General features: G+C 34.2%; 1 protein-coding gene across 1 annotated transcript; it reads right to left on the bottom strand.

Moving 5' to 3' along the window:
* Positions 1-3,614: 3,614 nt before the first annotated feature.
* Positions 3,615-9,079, bottom strand: LOC111451216 (cellulose synthase-like protein D3). The gene is made up of 4 exons (XM_023091550.1): positions 8,650-9,079; positions 7,374-8,270; positions 5,673-6,483; positions 3,615-5,578 (listed from the first exon to the last, which is right to left on the bottom strand). Exons 2-4 carry the CDS (start codon positions 8,234-8,236, stop codon positions 3,821-3,823), a joined length of 3,432 nt encoding a protein of 1,143 aa, XP_022947318.1. The 5' UTR covers positions 8,237-8,270; positions 8,650-9,079; the 3' UTR covers positions 3,615-3,820.
* Between the last annotated feature and the right edge of the window lie 4,834 nt (positions 9,080-13,913).

Raw genomic sequence — 13,913 nt, 5'->3', positions numbered from 1 at the left:
AAAAAAAAAAAAAAAAAAAAAAAAAAAAAAAAAAAAAAAAAATTGCAAATAAGGAAGGTGAACGAACACAGGCGGTGGAAAATCTTTAAATTTTCAATAATTTTAATTTGGAAAATTAATCATTTATTTTATTTTGTTTCCTTTTTAGATTAAAAAGTGTTAATATCATTTACCTTCACCTTTTTTTTTTTCTTTTTTGAATTGGTAGCCTTCCAGTGCCGATCTTCGCTTGAGTCGATTTTGAAGTTTTTTTTTATCATGTCGCGCACACATCTTCAAGAGAGGGGCCGAGTACATACACGAAGCGGTCCCGAAAATTGCCAAATCTGTTCTTTTTAGTTACAAATGTTGGAGTATATTCAAACTTTGATTTGTTCGTGGGTTGGATTACGTCAAGTTGAAATGCTATTCGAGTTGTAAATGTGTCATCCCTAGACAACACTTATTATGTTAGTTCATGAACGTCTATGTATTTATTATTAAATATTTAATTATAATTTACAACCCAATTAAAAAATATATTTTAAAAAATTAAGAAAAAATAATAAAATTAATTATAAATAAAAATATAAATTCAATGAATAAATTTTTTATTTATATGAATCTAGTCTAAACGTTCAAAGTAGGGTTAGATTGAATTAATCGAATTTATTTTTTAACGCTCTTGATTTAGAAAATAAATTATTAAAATAAAATATAGAAAGATTTTTAATTAGTCCATAAATTTAAAAGTTGTCTTTAAATTTATGAATAAAATTATTATTATTATTTTGGTTGAAAATTAATTTATAAATTTAGAAAGTAATTAGAAAGTAAATTAAAATGAAAATAAAATAATAATAATAATTGCATTGCATGTGAGGAAAGAAAATAAAAAGAAGGGAAAAAATGGGAAGCATGATGACTAATGAACAGGTAATAATTTAATTAAATAATTATTATTAAATTTTTTTTTGGAAAAAAAAATAATAATAAAAGAAATGGAAATAGAGAATGAGATTGTCAGGAAACCGTGTCCATTCCATTGGCCTGTGTGAATGCCAGCTGTTTCATTGTCAAAACATGCTTTCCACCCTCCATCCCTTTTTTTTTATTTATTTTTTATTTTTAAATAAATTATTTAATATTAAATTTGTGTCCAAGTTATTTTGTGATGGTTAAATTGTAATTTAAATACTATAATAATAATATTTTTAATCTAATAATTTATTATTTAATAATATGTAACCATTTAAGTTTTTTTTTTTAATTTTATTTTTATTTTTAATAATGATGTTCTTAATTGAATTGAGATCGATCATCTGTATTTTATTTGAACTTATGTGAATTTTTGGAAAGTAAGTTCGAGAAAGATAGTTGGCACTGCTAAATAGCATCGTAGCCTTTATCGAGAGAAAACATCCTTCACGCTCGTTTTTAGTTGAGTCTTCTTCCCATCGAGAAGTGAAAGTCAATTCATGTTACGACATTTTCGATGATTTTTTTTTGTATCGAGACTTTTTTGAATGAAATTTGTAGACTTTCTAAGTGTGTTAGAAATATTTATCCTAATGTGCGTGACAAATCTTTAAACCCGTTTTCATTAATCCATATTGATATTTGGAGGTCTTTCTAAAGGTGGTTGGTTTATAACTTTTATTAATGATCATACATGCTAACATGAACGTGTCTCGTGAGGGTAAATATGTAGCATCAACTATCTTTTAGTACTTCTATTCTAAGACGTCTGCTCGGATATTGCTCAAATTAATTCGTATGTAGGCTGTCCTCAACAAAATAAGACTGCTAATAGACATTTTCTCGAGATGACTTGTTTTCTTATGTTTACTTATCATGATCTTAAACTCCTCAAATTTACAAGTATTGAGATCATCTATCTGTTTAATCCAAAATTCACCGAGTGCATTTTTCTAAGTTATTTATCATGACAAAAGGGAAAATATATTATTCTCCAAATGCATATATATACCTTCTTTGAAAATTAGTATTTTTTTCAATTCAAGGGTAAGATCACGATATCTCATTTTTCTTTCTCCAACACGTCCAAATATTGGCTTTGATGTCAGCATCGTAAGTCAATTTATGCACAACTCTACAAAGAGTATATGGAAGCTGTATACCAAATTAAAAAATTTTCCGGGAAGAGAATAGTTCTTAGAAAAACTGATTAGAGAAATGTTGAGATTTATATCGATGCAGACCGGGCATGTGATGTTACAGATCAAATATCTACCTCATGCTATTGCTCTTCTATGGGATAATCCCATCACATGAAAGAGGAAAAAAAACTATATGCAATTGCAAGAAATAGTGTTCGGACAGAATTTAGACCTCTTGCTCGCAGAACGTGTGAAGACATGTGGATTGAGAGAGTCGTACGTGAGTTAGATGGAAAGAATTCAGTTTACCATGAAAAGACAAAACCCGTTAAAATTGATCGACACTTCATCTCGAAAAAGGCTAATAATGAAATAGTTCGACTCGGTTGAACTATTCTCACCAAATCATTGCCAATACGACATTTCTTAAATGATAGTTAATATCGAGTAATATACACATGCCATTTGTGACCGTTTCTTTGTTGAAACTTTAAAATAAAAAATTTATCGTCTTGGATTTTCTTTTTGTTCAAATTGACCGCTACTTGTTTTTGTTTGTGTTCATACCAAATGCTATACCTAATAATTTTGAAATATTGAAATAAGAATTGGTAAATTGTAAAATTAATAAATAGTCAACATTTTATTAAGTTTGATGATGTATATCCCAAAGACATCATATAGATAAAAATAAATAAATAAATAAATAAAATAAAACTATACGACAATGGTCAATTTAACATAGGGGAGTCGTCTCGTTCCTCATTACTCAGAGTTCCATGTTGTTTTATAAGGCTTTACCTGTTTCCGACATGGATACGGGACTTCTGTAAGAGAATGAGAAATTCTCATCACAAGAAAACGCGAATCACGCAAAGCCCACCCGAGTTCATTTTCTGTTGCTACTAGCTAGTCATCGGAGAAACCCAACTCGACTCCTCTTAGGAAACCAAGGTCCAACAAAGCACGTGATATCGAGGGGGCCCACAAGCACCCGATCTACTCTTTCCTTCTTTAGTAAATTCGACCTCTTGTTCACTAGTGTTGATGCAATGCGCATGTAAATAGGAAAAATCAAATCCTAGCGGAGAGTTGGTGCCTTTCTTTTACAAACTAAATTTCTAATTTCTTAACTTTACGTGAAATGCGACATCAGTTAGGGAGAAGAATGAAGTATTCTTTATAGGGATTGGAAACCTCTCTCTCTCCCCAGCAGACGACACGTTTTAAAAACCTTAGAGAAGTCTGAGAGGGAAAAGCACAAAGAGGACAATATCTGCTAGCTATGGGTTTGAACGGTTATACTTTAGCTCATAGCTCATTGAAAAAAGATTAGAAATTCGAATTTATTTTCCTCACGAGTATAATCTCTCAGTCGTCAAAGTTATATCTAACAAGTTCAAGTTTTCAAATTTTATGTCTTATAAATCTCAAACACCGAAGAGCTATTAGACACAGAATTCGAAGTTCGTAAACCTATTAAACACAACCCTACTAAACGCAACCAAACTTATATTGTAACCCTAATCATTCAAGGCTATATTCATGTCCTCTAGCATTTACTTGATCAAAATGGTAATCCAGAGGCTAAATCAACCGAGAACAAAAGAATCAAATGGACGTAATAATCTATCAAAGGCTGCTCAAAATCCATCAGAAACAGCACATGAAGAAGAACTAAAGAACATTGCTGGATTGATTGATATCAAAACAAACAGCTCTCAAGGGAAAGAGAATGAACCTCCAATATCATTTGCACCATTTGGGGGATTAATGGCTACCCAGAGAAGAGATATGGTGATGGCGATAAGTCCCGACCACACGAAAACAATGGTCGGTGTCCTCCCTCGTCTTCCCATTAGCCCTTTGGCGAAAGGGTAGAGATGAGCTAGAACCCAGAAACTGAAGAAAACACCACCTATCAACCGGCTCCACTGTGGAATTGTACTGTAGATGGTTCGACTGACTCCGACTGCGATGGCAATCAGGTTGACCATCATGATCGTGATGGGTGGAATCATGAGGGACGTCCATTTCACAATGTAGAGATCGGCGAACTCGTCGTCGACATCGTCACCAGCTGATTTCGATGTCAAAGTGAAAGAGATTTCAATCCCAGCAATGACTTTTAGCAGACCCTGTAGCACAGCAGCAAGATGAGCACTGGTGCCTCCAATCAACCAAAACTGTTCATTTCTCCACCATTCTTCTAATTCAATGCCAGACCATTTGATTTCAAGAACAGCAAGCAGGCATAGAGTGATGGTGATGACTAAAAGGTATGTCAGGAAAGTGACATTCAGAGTTTGAACAATGAACTGCCCAGAAAACAGGGATAGTGCAGGGAGAAAACAGTAGACTATTAGGAAAATGGAAGTGAACGGATAGATTCCGACGTTAAGATAGGCGATCTTTTGCAAAATTTTCATTCTTGGACTAGCCAAAAGGGCGTTATTTCTGGAGAAGAAAATCTCGACCGATCCAGTAGCCCATCGGAGGACTTGATGGAGCCTATCAGTGAGATTGATAGGAGCAGTTCCACGAAAAGCGTCACGTTTCGTTACACAGTAAATCGATTTCCATCCCCTATTATGCATTCTGTACCCAGTGACCACATCTTCTGTGACAGATCCATAAATCCACCCGACTCGTTGTCCCCATTCGGTCTTGTCTTCGTACCAACAAGAAATGACACTGATTGCCTCTGCAACGGTTGATGCGTCGAGAAGCTCACGAGGAATGGTGAGAGCACCAGGCGGGCGTCCATATTTCACAGCTGGGTGATCGGCTAATGGGCGTCCTTGAAACTCTGCAACTGGGATTGAATCAACTAGAAAAGCAGAATTTCCAAATCTTTTTGGGAACAAGGATATGTCCATTTCTTCATCATCAGAGTCGCCCATTCTCAGGCCTCGATGCTCTTCCGGGCTACTCGCAATCGATGTATGCTTACCCCGTTTACCAAAGCAACAGCTACAGCAACCAGCATGCCGCTCTTTGGATCGATGTGGGTCAAAACCGTAAAGGGCAATCCTTCTAAAGAGACATCCTGTTCCAACATATACTGGACCTTGAAGTCCATCGAGAGCTCGCATGTTAACATCGAAAAACACAGTGTTGTGATTGGCATATCGATCTGAAGGATCAATGCCCTCGAACCTTTGCGGGAACTGAACATAACAAATACGATCCCCTCCACGGTCCATCATGAAACACATTCCTTCTCTCATTGCCTGGGAGTTGTAGATATAATGGTCACAATCAAGGTTGAGGATAAATGGCCCATTCGACATAATAGCTGACGCTCGAACTAGAGCATTCATGGCCCCTGCTTTCTTGTTATGATCATATCCAGGACGTTTTTCACGAGAAACATAAACAAGAAGAGGAAGACGGATGTCAACCTCAGATAGATCAATTAGTTTAGTTTCTTCGGCAGTTCCATGCAGTGGTTCGTCACTCGGAGGTTTAAGCATCACCTGCATATAACCGATTATTAGCAAGCCTCGAAAATATCAGGGAACAATCAGCAAGCAGATGGAATATAATATTGCAATGAGCTGAAATACATACCTGTATTATACCAGCGTGATCGCCCTTGGAGTGCTCGGAAGAAGGCTGCATCCAGGTTCCAGGCCAATGCGTTCCGTCAGCCATCCATGTTGCTTTAGGGATCTTTACACTCTCCACTGGTTCGTCATCAGCCACATGTTGCCTCTGATGCTTCATAGCTTTGATTTCCTCCCTTGCATGATAGGCATCAGACCGACGACGAATAGAATCAGGAAGGCCATTTATCCGAACCTTGAATTCATCATACTCACGTTTCACACGTCTCCGATCCTTAACAAAATCCGATCGTACTTTATTCTTGAATGGATCTCTCTTCAAATTGAAGTAAGACTCGGGATTTCGAGGTTCAATATTATGTTTTCGACAGAAAGGAACCCATGTGTTAGCAAAACTTGCTGCTTCTGCCATGGCCTCAAAGGTTAGAAGCGCACCTCCATCATCCGAAACATAGCAAGCAAGCTTTTCGACAGGATAATCAGCAGCTAAAATCGACAAGATAGTGTTAGCTGTGACAAGAGGGGGTTCTTTTTCTGGGTCAGCAGTAGAAACAAAGACATCTATTCCTGGAAGATCAGATTTTCCAGTAGGATTACTAGGACTAGGTGTTTCAAACTTATCCTTCAGTACATTAAGATCTGTGGCCCGGTTAACGGGGCAGAGCTTGGGCAGTTGATCAAGAAGCCAAGAAAAAGCAAACCATATTTCACAAACAACTGACATTGCCCACAGCCAGTATGCGTCAGTGTTCGGATGCCGAATCCTCCAAGCCAAAAAAAATCCAAGAACAACCATACGAACAAGAATGAGAAGCCTGTGAAGAAGCGTATTGCAAAATAAAAGTTAATCGCTCATCGTGGGAATGGAGTAATGAATATGGAAGTTACAAAATATTACAAATAAAAAGAAATAAACAAATTACTTGAGAACCAAAAACAAAATTGCGAATGAGAACCAAAATGGGCAGTTTAACTGTGAGATCCCACATCGGTTGGGGAGGAAAATGAAACATCTTTTATGAGGGTGTGGAAAACTCTCCCTAGCAAACGCGTTTTAAAAATCTTGAGGGGAAACTCGAAAGAGAAAGCCCAAAAAGGACAATATCTGCTAACGGTGGACTAGAGTCGTTACAAATGGCAGAGCCAGACATCGGGTGATGTGCTAGCGAGGAGACTGAGCTCCGAAGGGGGGGTGACATAAGGTGGTGTGCTAGAAAAGACGCTAGGGCCCGAAGGGGGGTGGATTGAGGAGTCCCACATGGATTGGAGAAGGGAACAAGTGTCAGCGAGAACATTGGCATCGAAAAAGGGTGGATTGTGAGATTCTACATCAGTTGAGGAGGAGAACGAAGCATCCTTTATAAGGGTGAGGAAACCTCCCCCTAGCAGACGCATTTTAACCACCTTGAGGAGAAACCCAAGAGAGAAAGCCCAAAGAAGACAATATTGGCTAGCAGTGGACTTGGGGCGTTACACTAACCATGGATGACTGATGCACTACTCGTTACCTGAACTACTGTCATAGGCCATCAGCTGATTATATCAAAACCACACATAACTTTCCCACTATATTCGAACCGGGAGCTTCTTTGACTTCACAATTTGTACAAAAGATTTGGCCTCGACTCCAAAATCGAGAGTGAAATTACGTAGTCTTATAAGGTATAGAATGAAAGAGCAAACAGTAAAGAAACAGAGATCATACCTATACGGGCTGATAACAGCAGCACGAATTTGAAGTTTTCGTGTCAATGGCCTCCATGGTTTATTCATAAACTCTTTCGGCTCGACAACCTCATCGTCTTTATCATTTCCATTTCCAGCAACCCCATCCTTTGGCCATATAGCATTTCCATATCCATAAGTACCCTTTGTTTCAAAAAGCCACCTATTATGATCAAAATCTCCAACTCCCCTCATGGACTTTGTCGATTTCATTAACGACAATCTTCTCTCACTCTTCGACATTGTTCGTGGGGGAGGAAGTGGCAATGGTCGCCCATGTTCGACGGCTATTTCATCCATTTCTGTGTTCTTATATGGCTCCTTGCAGCCAGGGCAGATGCCATTCCCTGATTTAACAGCATCGACATAACAATCTCGACATATCTTGAAATCACACTCACAAGGAAGAATGTCATTACCACGTTCATCACTCATAACCTTTGCATCACACCCCGGTATTGCGCACGAAGATCCTTTCGTGCCAGCCATTTGGGGATGGATTGCTTCAGATTCAATTACCTTATCCATAAGATGAGCTCGTGTCATACTATTAAACCCCCCCGTAAAGAGCGAATTCGAGACATATTGCTCTTCAACCTTCTGTGATATGGATGGATCCATGGGCTGATTGTCAGGTGTTGGTGGTATATGCACTGTGTAGTTTGTAAACTCACCACTCCCCAGTTCACTATCAAGATCATCCCTCGAATAGTTAACGTACCGACCAGAGGACGTTCTCCGAGCAAACGTCACAGTCTGAGGCAATGGTTGCCTTTGTGCATCAGACACATTAGAATTTGATGACAGATTTGAACGGGTGAGCTTAAATGACTTTGAAGCCATAATCAAACACTAAAAATGCTTCTTCCTTGAGATTCTACAGACAAAAAATGCAAAAAATATAAGCCAAAACAAGAATCATCACCACCAAGAGCTAGATCCTACCACTCAACAACTAAGAACACAGACAAAAAAGTCATTCTCCACCACATCATAACTCAAAATCACAATAAAAAGTAGATCGTCGATCGATCTATTAAAGCTTCTTAGAGAATCTCACAAAAAAGGGTCAAGAAAGTTCTCTACACAAGGCTTCCAAGAGCAAAAATGGCGGAATATAAACAAATTCAAGAACAAAACGGTAATGATAATGGGAAAACAAAGAAAAACCCATCAGAGAACTCAAACCCTGCTACATTATCTCAACTTCAGAAGCCAAAAATGAAAGAACAAGAACACAAAAGACGAAATCAAACCTCTAACGCTGTCTATTAGCTAAACAACAAAGATCGAACAGATCAGCCGCGTCCGCCGCATCCAGCCGCCGGTGATAAAGAAACCAAATCCAAACCACTAATCTCTGCTCCAGAATGAAGTAAGAAGAAGAGGAATTAAAGGAAGATTCAGAGAAAAAAGTGGAAATGGGTCACAAACAAGCACGAGGGGGAAACACTAATAAAGCATGATTACAGAGTAGAGATGATTTTGGGATTAATTTAATCGGCTTGAAATGAGATTCTAGTTTAATGGGTTTGAATTTGAAGAAAGTCGTGGAGCAGATTAGATGAAGAGCCGGCGTTTGTTTACCGGTTGCTATCAAAATCTACCGTTCCGCCATTTGGGTTGCTTCAAAAATTAGTACAAAATTGATTAAATTACAATGGGAGTGTGGCATGCTTATTGTGTCCTCGGTTTAATCCGGACAGGATGGAGAAGAACGCGGAGATTTATTACAAAGTTTTTTTGTTTTTTTTTTTAAATTAAAAAGTTTAATAATTAACGTAATAAAGTACTATATTTTTTATGAATTGCACATGGTAATTCATAATTTTGTTTTTAATTTTTTAATTTTTTTCCTCACGCTTTAAATAATTTAATTTTTCCAACTTTTATTTTTTATATTTTTAAAATATTTGTTTTAATCCTTAGAATTTAAAAAACAATGTTTTCATCTTTTGTTTTATTCTTGTATTTCATAAACAAAACCAATAAAAAAAATATCTTTCCATTTTTTAAAAAAATATTTTTAAATTTTCTAATTTTTAATAATATCCTTAAACCCTTCAAATATATATATGGTTAACATTGAGTTTAGAAAATAACATTAAAAAAAGTGGGACAATAATCTTTGAGATATACAGAGATGTTTTATTTTTTTTTTTCTTCAATTTTTTTTATAAAGGTAAAAAAATTTAAGAATATTTTTTTTACAACATTATATTATTAAAAGTTCAGGTATATTTTTGAAATAAAATATATATATTTTTTTTAGTTAATTTATTTAAAAAAAATTTAAAACTACACTCCACCAAAAATGAGTTATTTATAATCTTCCGCCCTTGTAAAATGAGACCAAAATAAATACAATTTAAAAGTATATAAGCGATAATAGATATTTAAACCGACTAAATTACAATATCATCATTTGTCTCTCATAAAAAAATTTAAATTGACCTTCAAAAATTTTGAAATATGATCGATAAAAACAAACATTATGAAACGTACTTTTTCTTTTCATACACAATCCAAATAAGCATCTCAATCACTACGAAAGCATTCAACTATTACAATATCGTCATATCAATTTTTTATCTAAGGAATTTTTATTTAAAGATAGTTGTGAAATATTACAAAATAATAATAATAATAAAATAATAATATTTATCTTTCTATAATTTAGGAGTATTTTTGAAACGTATTATCTGAATATCCATAAATTTTTAAAAGTTTCAATTAAATTTAATATATATATATATAACTTTCAAATTTTCATTAATACTCTTTAATTTATTTAAAACGTTTAAAAACATATTTACTATTATATGAACTAAAACGCTAATGTATTAATATTACTTTTGAAAATTTATGAGTATTTTTATTTTTAAAACGTATTATTAACCTTAAGAATATTTTTAAACATTAAGTTCGAATAATTTGAAGTTTCTTTCCAAAGTTTTAAAGTATTAAAAAAAATTAAATATTTTTATTTTTATCTAAGGATTTTTTTTAAAAGAAATTTAAATTTAAAAATATTATTGAAACTTTTAAAAGATTTAAATAATTTTAAAGATAAAATATAATTATTTTTATTAATTTAAAACTAATAAAACAATTTACAAGTTTTTTTTATAAAATAAAAATATATAATTCTTATAGTTTCAAGAAAATAACAATTTAGTTTTATAATTAAATGTTGATACATAGTGTAGAAATTATATATGGTAGTTTTATTGAATAATTAGAATTATTTATGATATTTTATCCTATCATAATAATATTACAATTTAACCATAAATTTATAGGTTCAGTGATAGATCTAGCACTGGATCTATCCATCAACTTATTAATTTCTTTTTTTTTTTATTATTATTATTAAAATAGTAATAAAAGAAAACCTTTGCTTCAAGATCCAAAATTAGTTCATGTGCATAGTTTCTTCTCCACAACTCTTTTCTATCGTATTAATTAATTAATAATAATTAATTATTCGTGGATTGGAACACAATATAAAATTAAAAATTTAGAAATTTATTAAATACAGAATTATTCTTGGATTAATGAGAAGCTCTTCAACCTGAACCTGAATTTCTATTCGTGCAGAACCTATTTAAGGAAGGAAAGACAAAGATTAATTATTGATCTTCCCCTTCAAGTGTTTCAAGTCAATCCTAACTGATCCTGAGCCTCGGCTTATTTCTCTTTTCTTTTCTTTCACTGTAAACTAGGAGATAATTGACTCGCCAGTAATGCTTTTTGAAAGGAGTGAAGATTGTCGAGACGTCTATGCGTGGGGCCATTGCTGACGCCCAAGAGTCGTATGGATTCACAAAAATTACAAGGGTGGAGAGGAAAGACTCTCGCTCGATTGACTATCAACTACGGATTCGTTGAAATTGAAAGTCATAGTGCTAATACCTAAAGCGGTGAACCAGAGACTGAGTTGTAGAGGTTCAGTAGTTTAGTGTTATTCTGGTTGAGTCCTCGGTATTTCTGTGAGTTTTGTTTGTTAATACAATCTACGAAATATTTTAAAAAATTAAGAAAATATTTTAAAATTTTAAAATAATTTTTTTTTAATTTGGTTAAAAATTACAATATTACTTTATTCATTTAACTTATGAGATAAGAGTAGCTTGGAGATCTGTCTTGAATAGAGTGAAAAATGGTTTAAACATTAGAATGAGAGATAAAATAGAGAGAGATTTCTCCCCCTTAGATAAATGGGGTTGGAGACAGAGATTATATAAATTTGAAAATATATTATATTAAAAATAAAAAACATGAATTTAGAAAAATAATAAATCGTCCGCAAATTTTCTCGGTAGAATCTCTACCTTGATCTCCGACAAAACTGAATGGAGACTTTCGTAAGGGTAAGAAATAAAATAGGAGGTGAAAATAGAAACGAAAAGGCATTTTCGTCTCGATCTTATGGGTATCTGTACGTATGTCGCTCTTTAAACGATAATAATAATAAAAAGGGGTATGATGGTATCTTTTTCTAGTGTCGAGGTGAATTATTTTTAGGGAATGTGAATTGATTTAGTGCATATTAGAATTTGTTGTCTACCTTTTTCCCTAGAGATGTGTGTCATTCAACCATCTTCCCCCACGTTGTGGGCTACACAATTTGAGTTATAAATGTAATAACTTAGTATGGAAATTTTGTGACGTCACCTTTAATTAACAAAATTAAAATAAATATGATCTAATGAATGCGAAAATAAATTGACTCGCATCTAATTAACATTCCAGTTTCGTATACATCAATTTAATGTTCATTAAATATTTTGGGCATGTATCATTTTTATGCACATTGAATGTTCTAGGTATGCATTTGTGACACCCGAGTAAAAGAGAGGTATATGAATGATCGAGATCACGTCCGAATGAAAGCGATTGTGTGAGATCCCACATTGGTTACGGAGGATAACGAAACACCCTTTGTAGGGGTGTGGAAACCTCTCTCTAGGGATGTAGATTCAACCCAACAACCCGGACCAACCCAACCCGAACTATAAGAGTTGGGTTGAGTTGGATTAGCATTTCAGGTAAGGTTGGGTTCATTTTTCTGAACCTCAACTCAATCGGTTTGGTTTTGGGTTCATGGATAAAACCTTCGAGTTGACTTGAGTTAAATAAAAATATATAAATTATAGATGTGAATTGTGCTTTAAAGAGTTCTAATATGCAACGTCAAGCAGTCCCGCTTTCTCGGTCCGAAAATTGCATTGTTGGAACTGGGTTGGAACGCCACGTGACTCGAGATTCAGGGGTTGCCGCTATAGCCGAACACGGGGGAAAGATCATTTATACCGATACTGACAAGATCATTTTTTCTGGCAATGGGTATACCCGAAGAATTCCATTAGTTCTGTATCAACGTTCTAACAAAAATACGGGGGAAAGATCATTTATACCGATACTGACAAGATCATTTTTTCTGGCAATGGGTATACCCGAAGAATTCCATTAGTTCTGTATCAACGTTCTAACAAAAATACTTGTATGCAGCAAAAATCTCAGGTTCATCAGGAGAAATGCATTAAAAAAGGGCAAATTTTAGCGGATGGTGCTGCTACAATTAGTGGCGAACTTGCGTTGGAAAAAAACATATTAGTAGGTTTGACAGAGAGGTACCTCAGCTTTTCTAAGGGCACTTTAAACTAATCCCTTTATATTTTTCTTACTTTAACTAATTCTCAAGAAATGTCGGTATTTAATTGTTTTTAATTTTATGACAATGTTAACTATGTTAATACGTTAAACTAATCCCTTTATATTTTTCTTACTCTAACCAATTCTCAAGAAAATTTGTAAATGACTTGACCATAAACAAAGTGTCTCTTGAGCAAACTAGAGAGTAGGACTTCACTGTTCAAGTACCAAATCAAGTCTTTCGAATAGGTAGATCGAGATTCATTTAGCTAATAAAACTCAAATCCATTAGGCACAAATCCAACGATGATCAACGCGTTGCATTAGAAAGAGAAGAAACAAATTTTTTTTATTACATGTGCCAATTTATTTTATAGAAATAGATTATAACAAAATTCCGACCCTTATATGACACATCAGTAAGAACTTTGTTCCACACTAGAGCAGCTCACTCGCTTTCATGACTACAACAACATACTACAGTATTTGGGTTTGGAATGCATACTCCATTTGTAAATCTTCTTCGAAAGCACAAATTTCTACATTGCTTGTCTTCAGCTTTACTCGCGTCTGAGCAAAAAGTGTCAATGTCCAAATTTAACTTCAGTATCTACATCAAATTTAAATAAAATTTAGATTAATACCAAACTAAATAATAGAAAGGAAAAAAAGCATAGCAAACGATAGCAAGAGTGAAGAGCGTACGAGAGCAAACTAAAACGAAAAGAATGGTCATTATAGTAAGAAAAATCGGGATAGATTTCTTATTAAAATTAATACCTATTAATTAATTTTATAAAACTGACTAATTTAGTTTTTAATATTATTTTATTTTTATTAGAATGTTTAAGAAATTTATTTC

The sequence above is a fragment of the Cucurbita moschata genome, unplaced genomic scaffold (genome assembly GCF_002738365.1).
Source record: "Cucurbita moschata cultivar Rifu unplaced genomic scaffold, Cmos_1.0 Cmo_Scf00013, whole genome shotgun sequence".
NCBI lineage: Eukaryota > Viridiplantae > Streptophyta > Magnoliopsida > Cucurbitales > Cucurbitaceae > Cucurbita > Cucurbita moschata.
The sequence above is the reverse complement of the archived record's forward strand: the minus strand, read 5'-3'. Positions and strand labels throughout refer to the sequence as shown.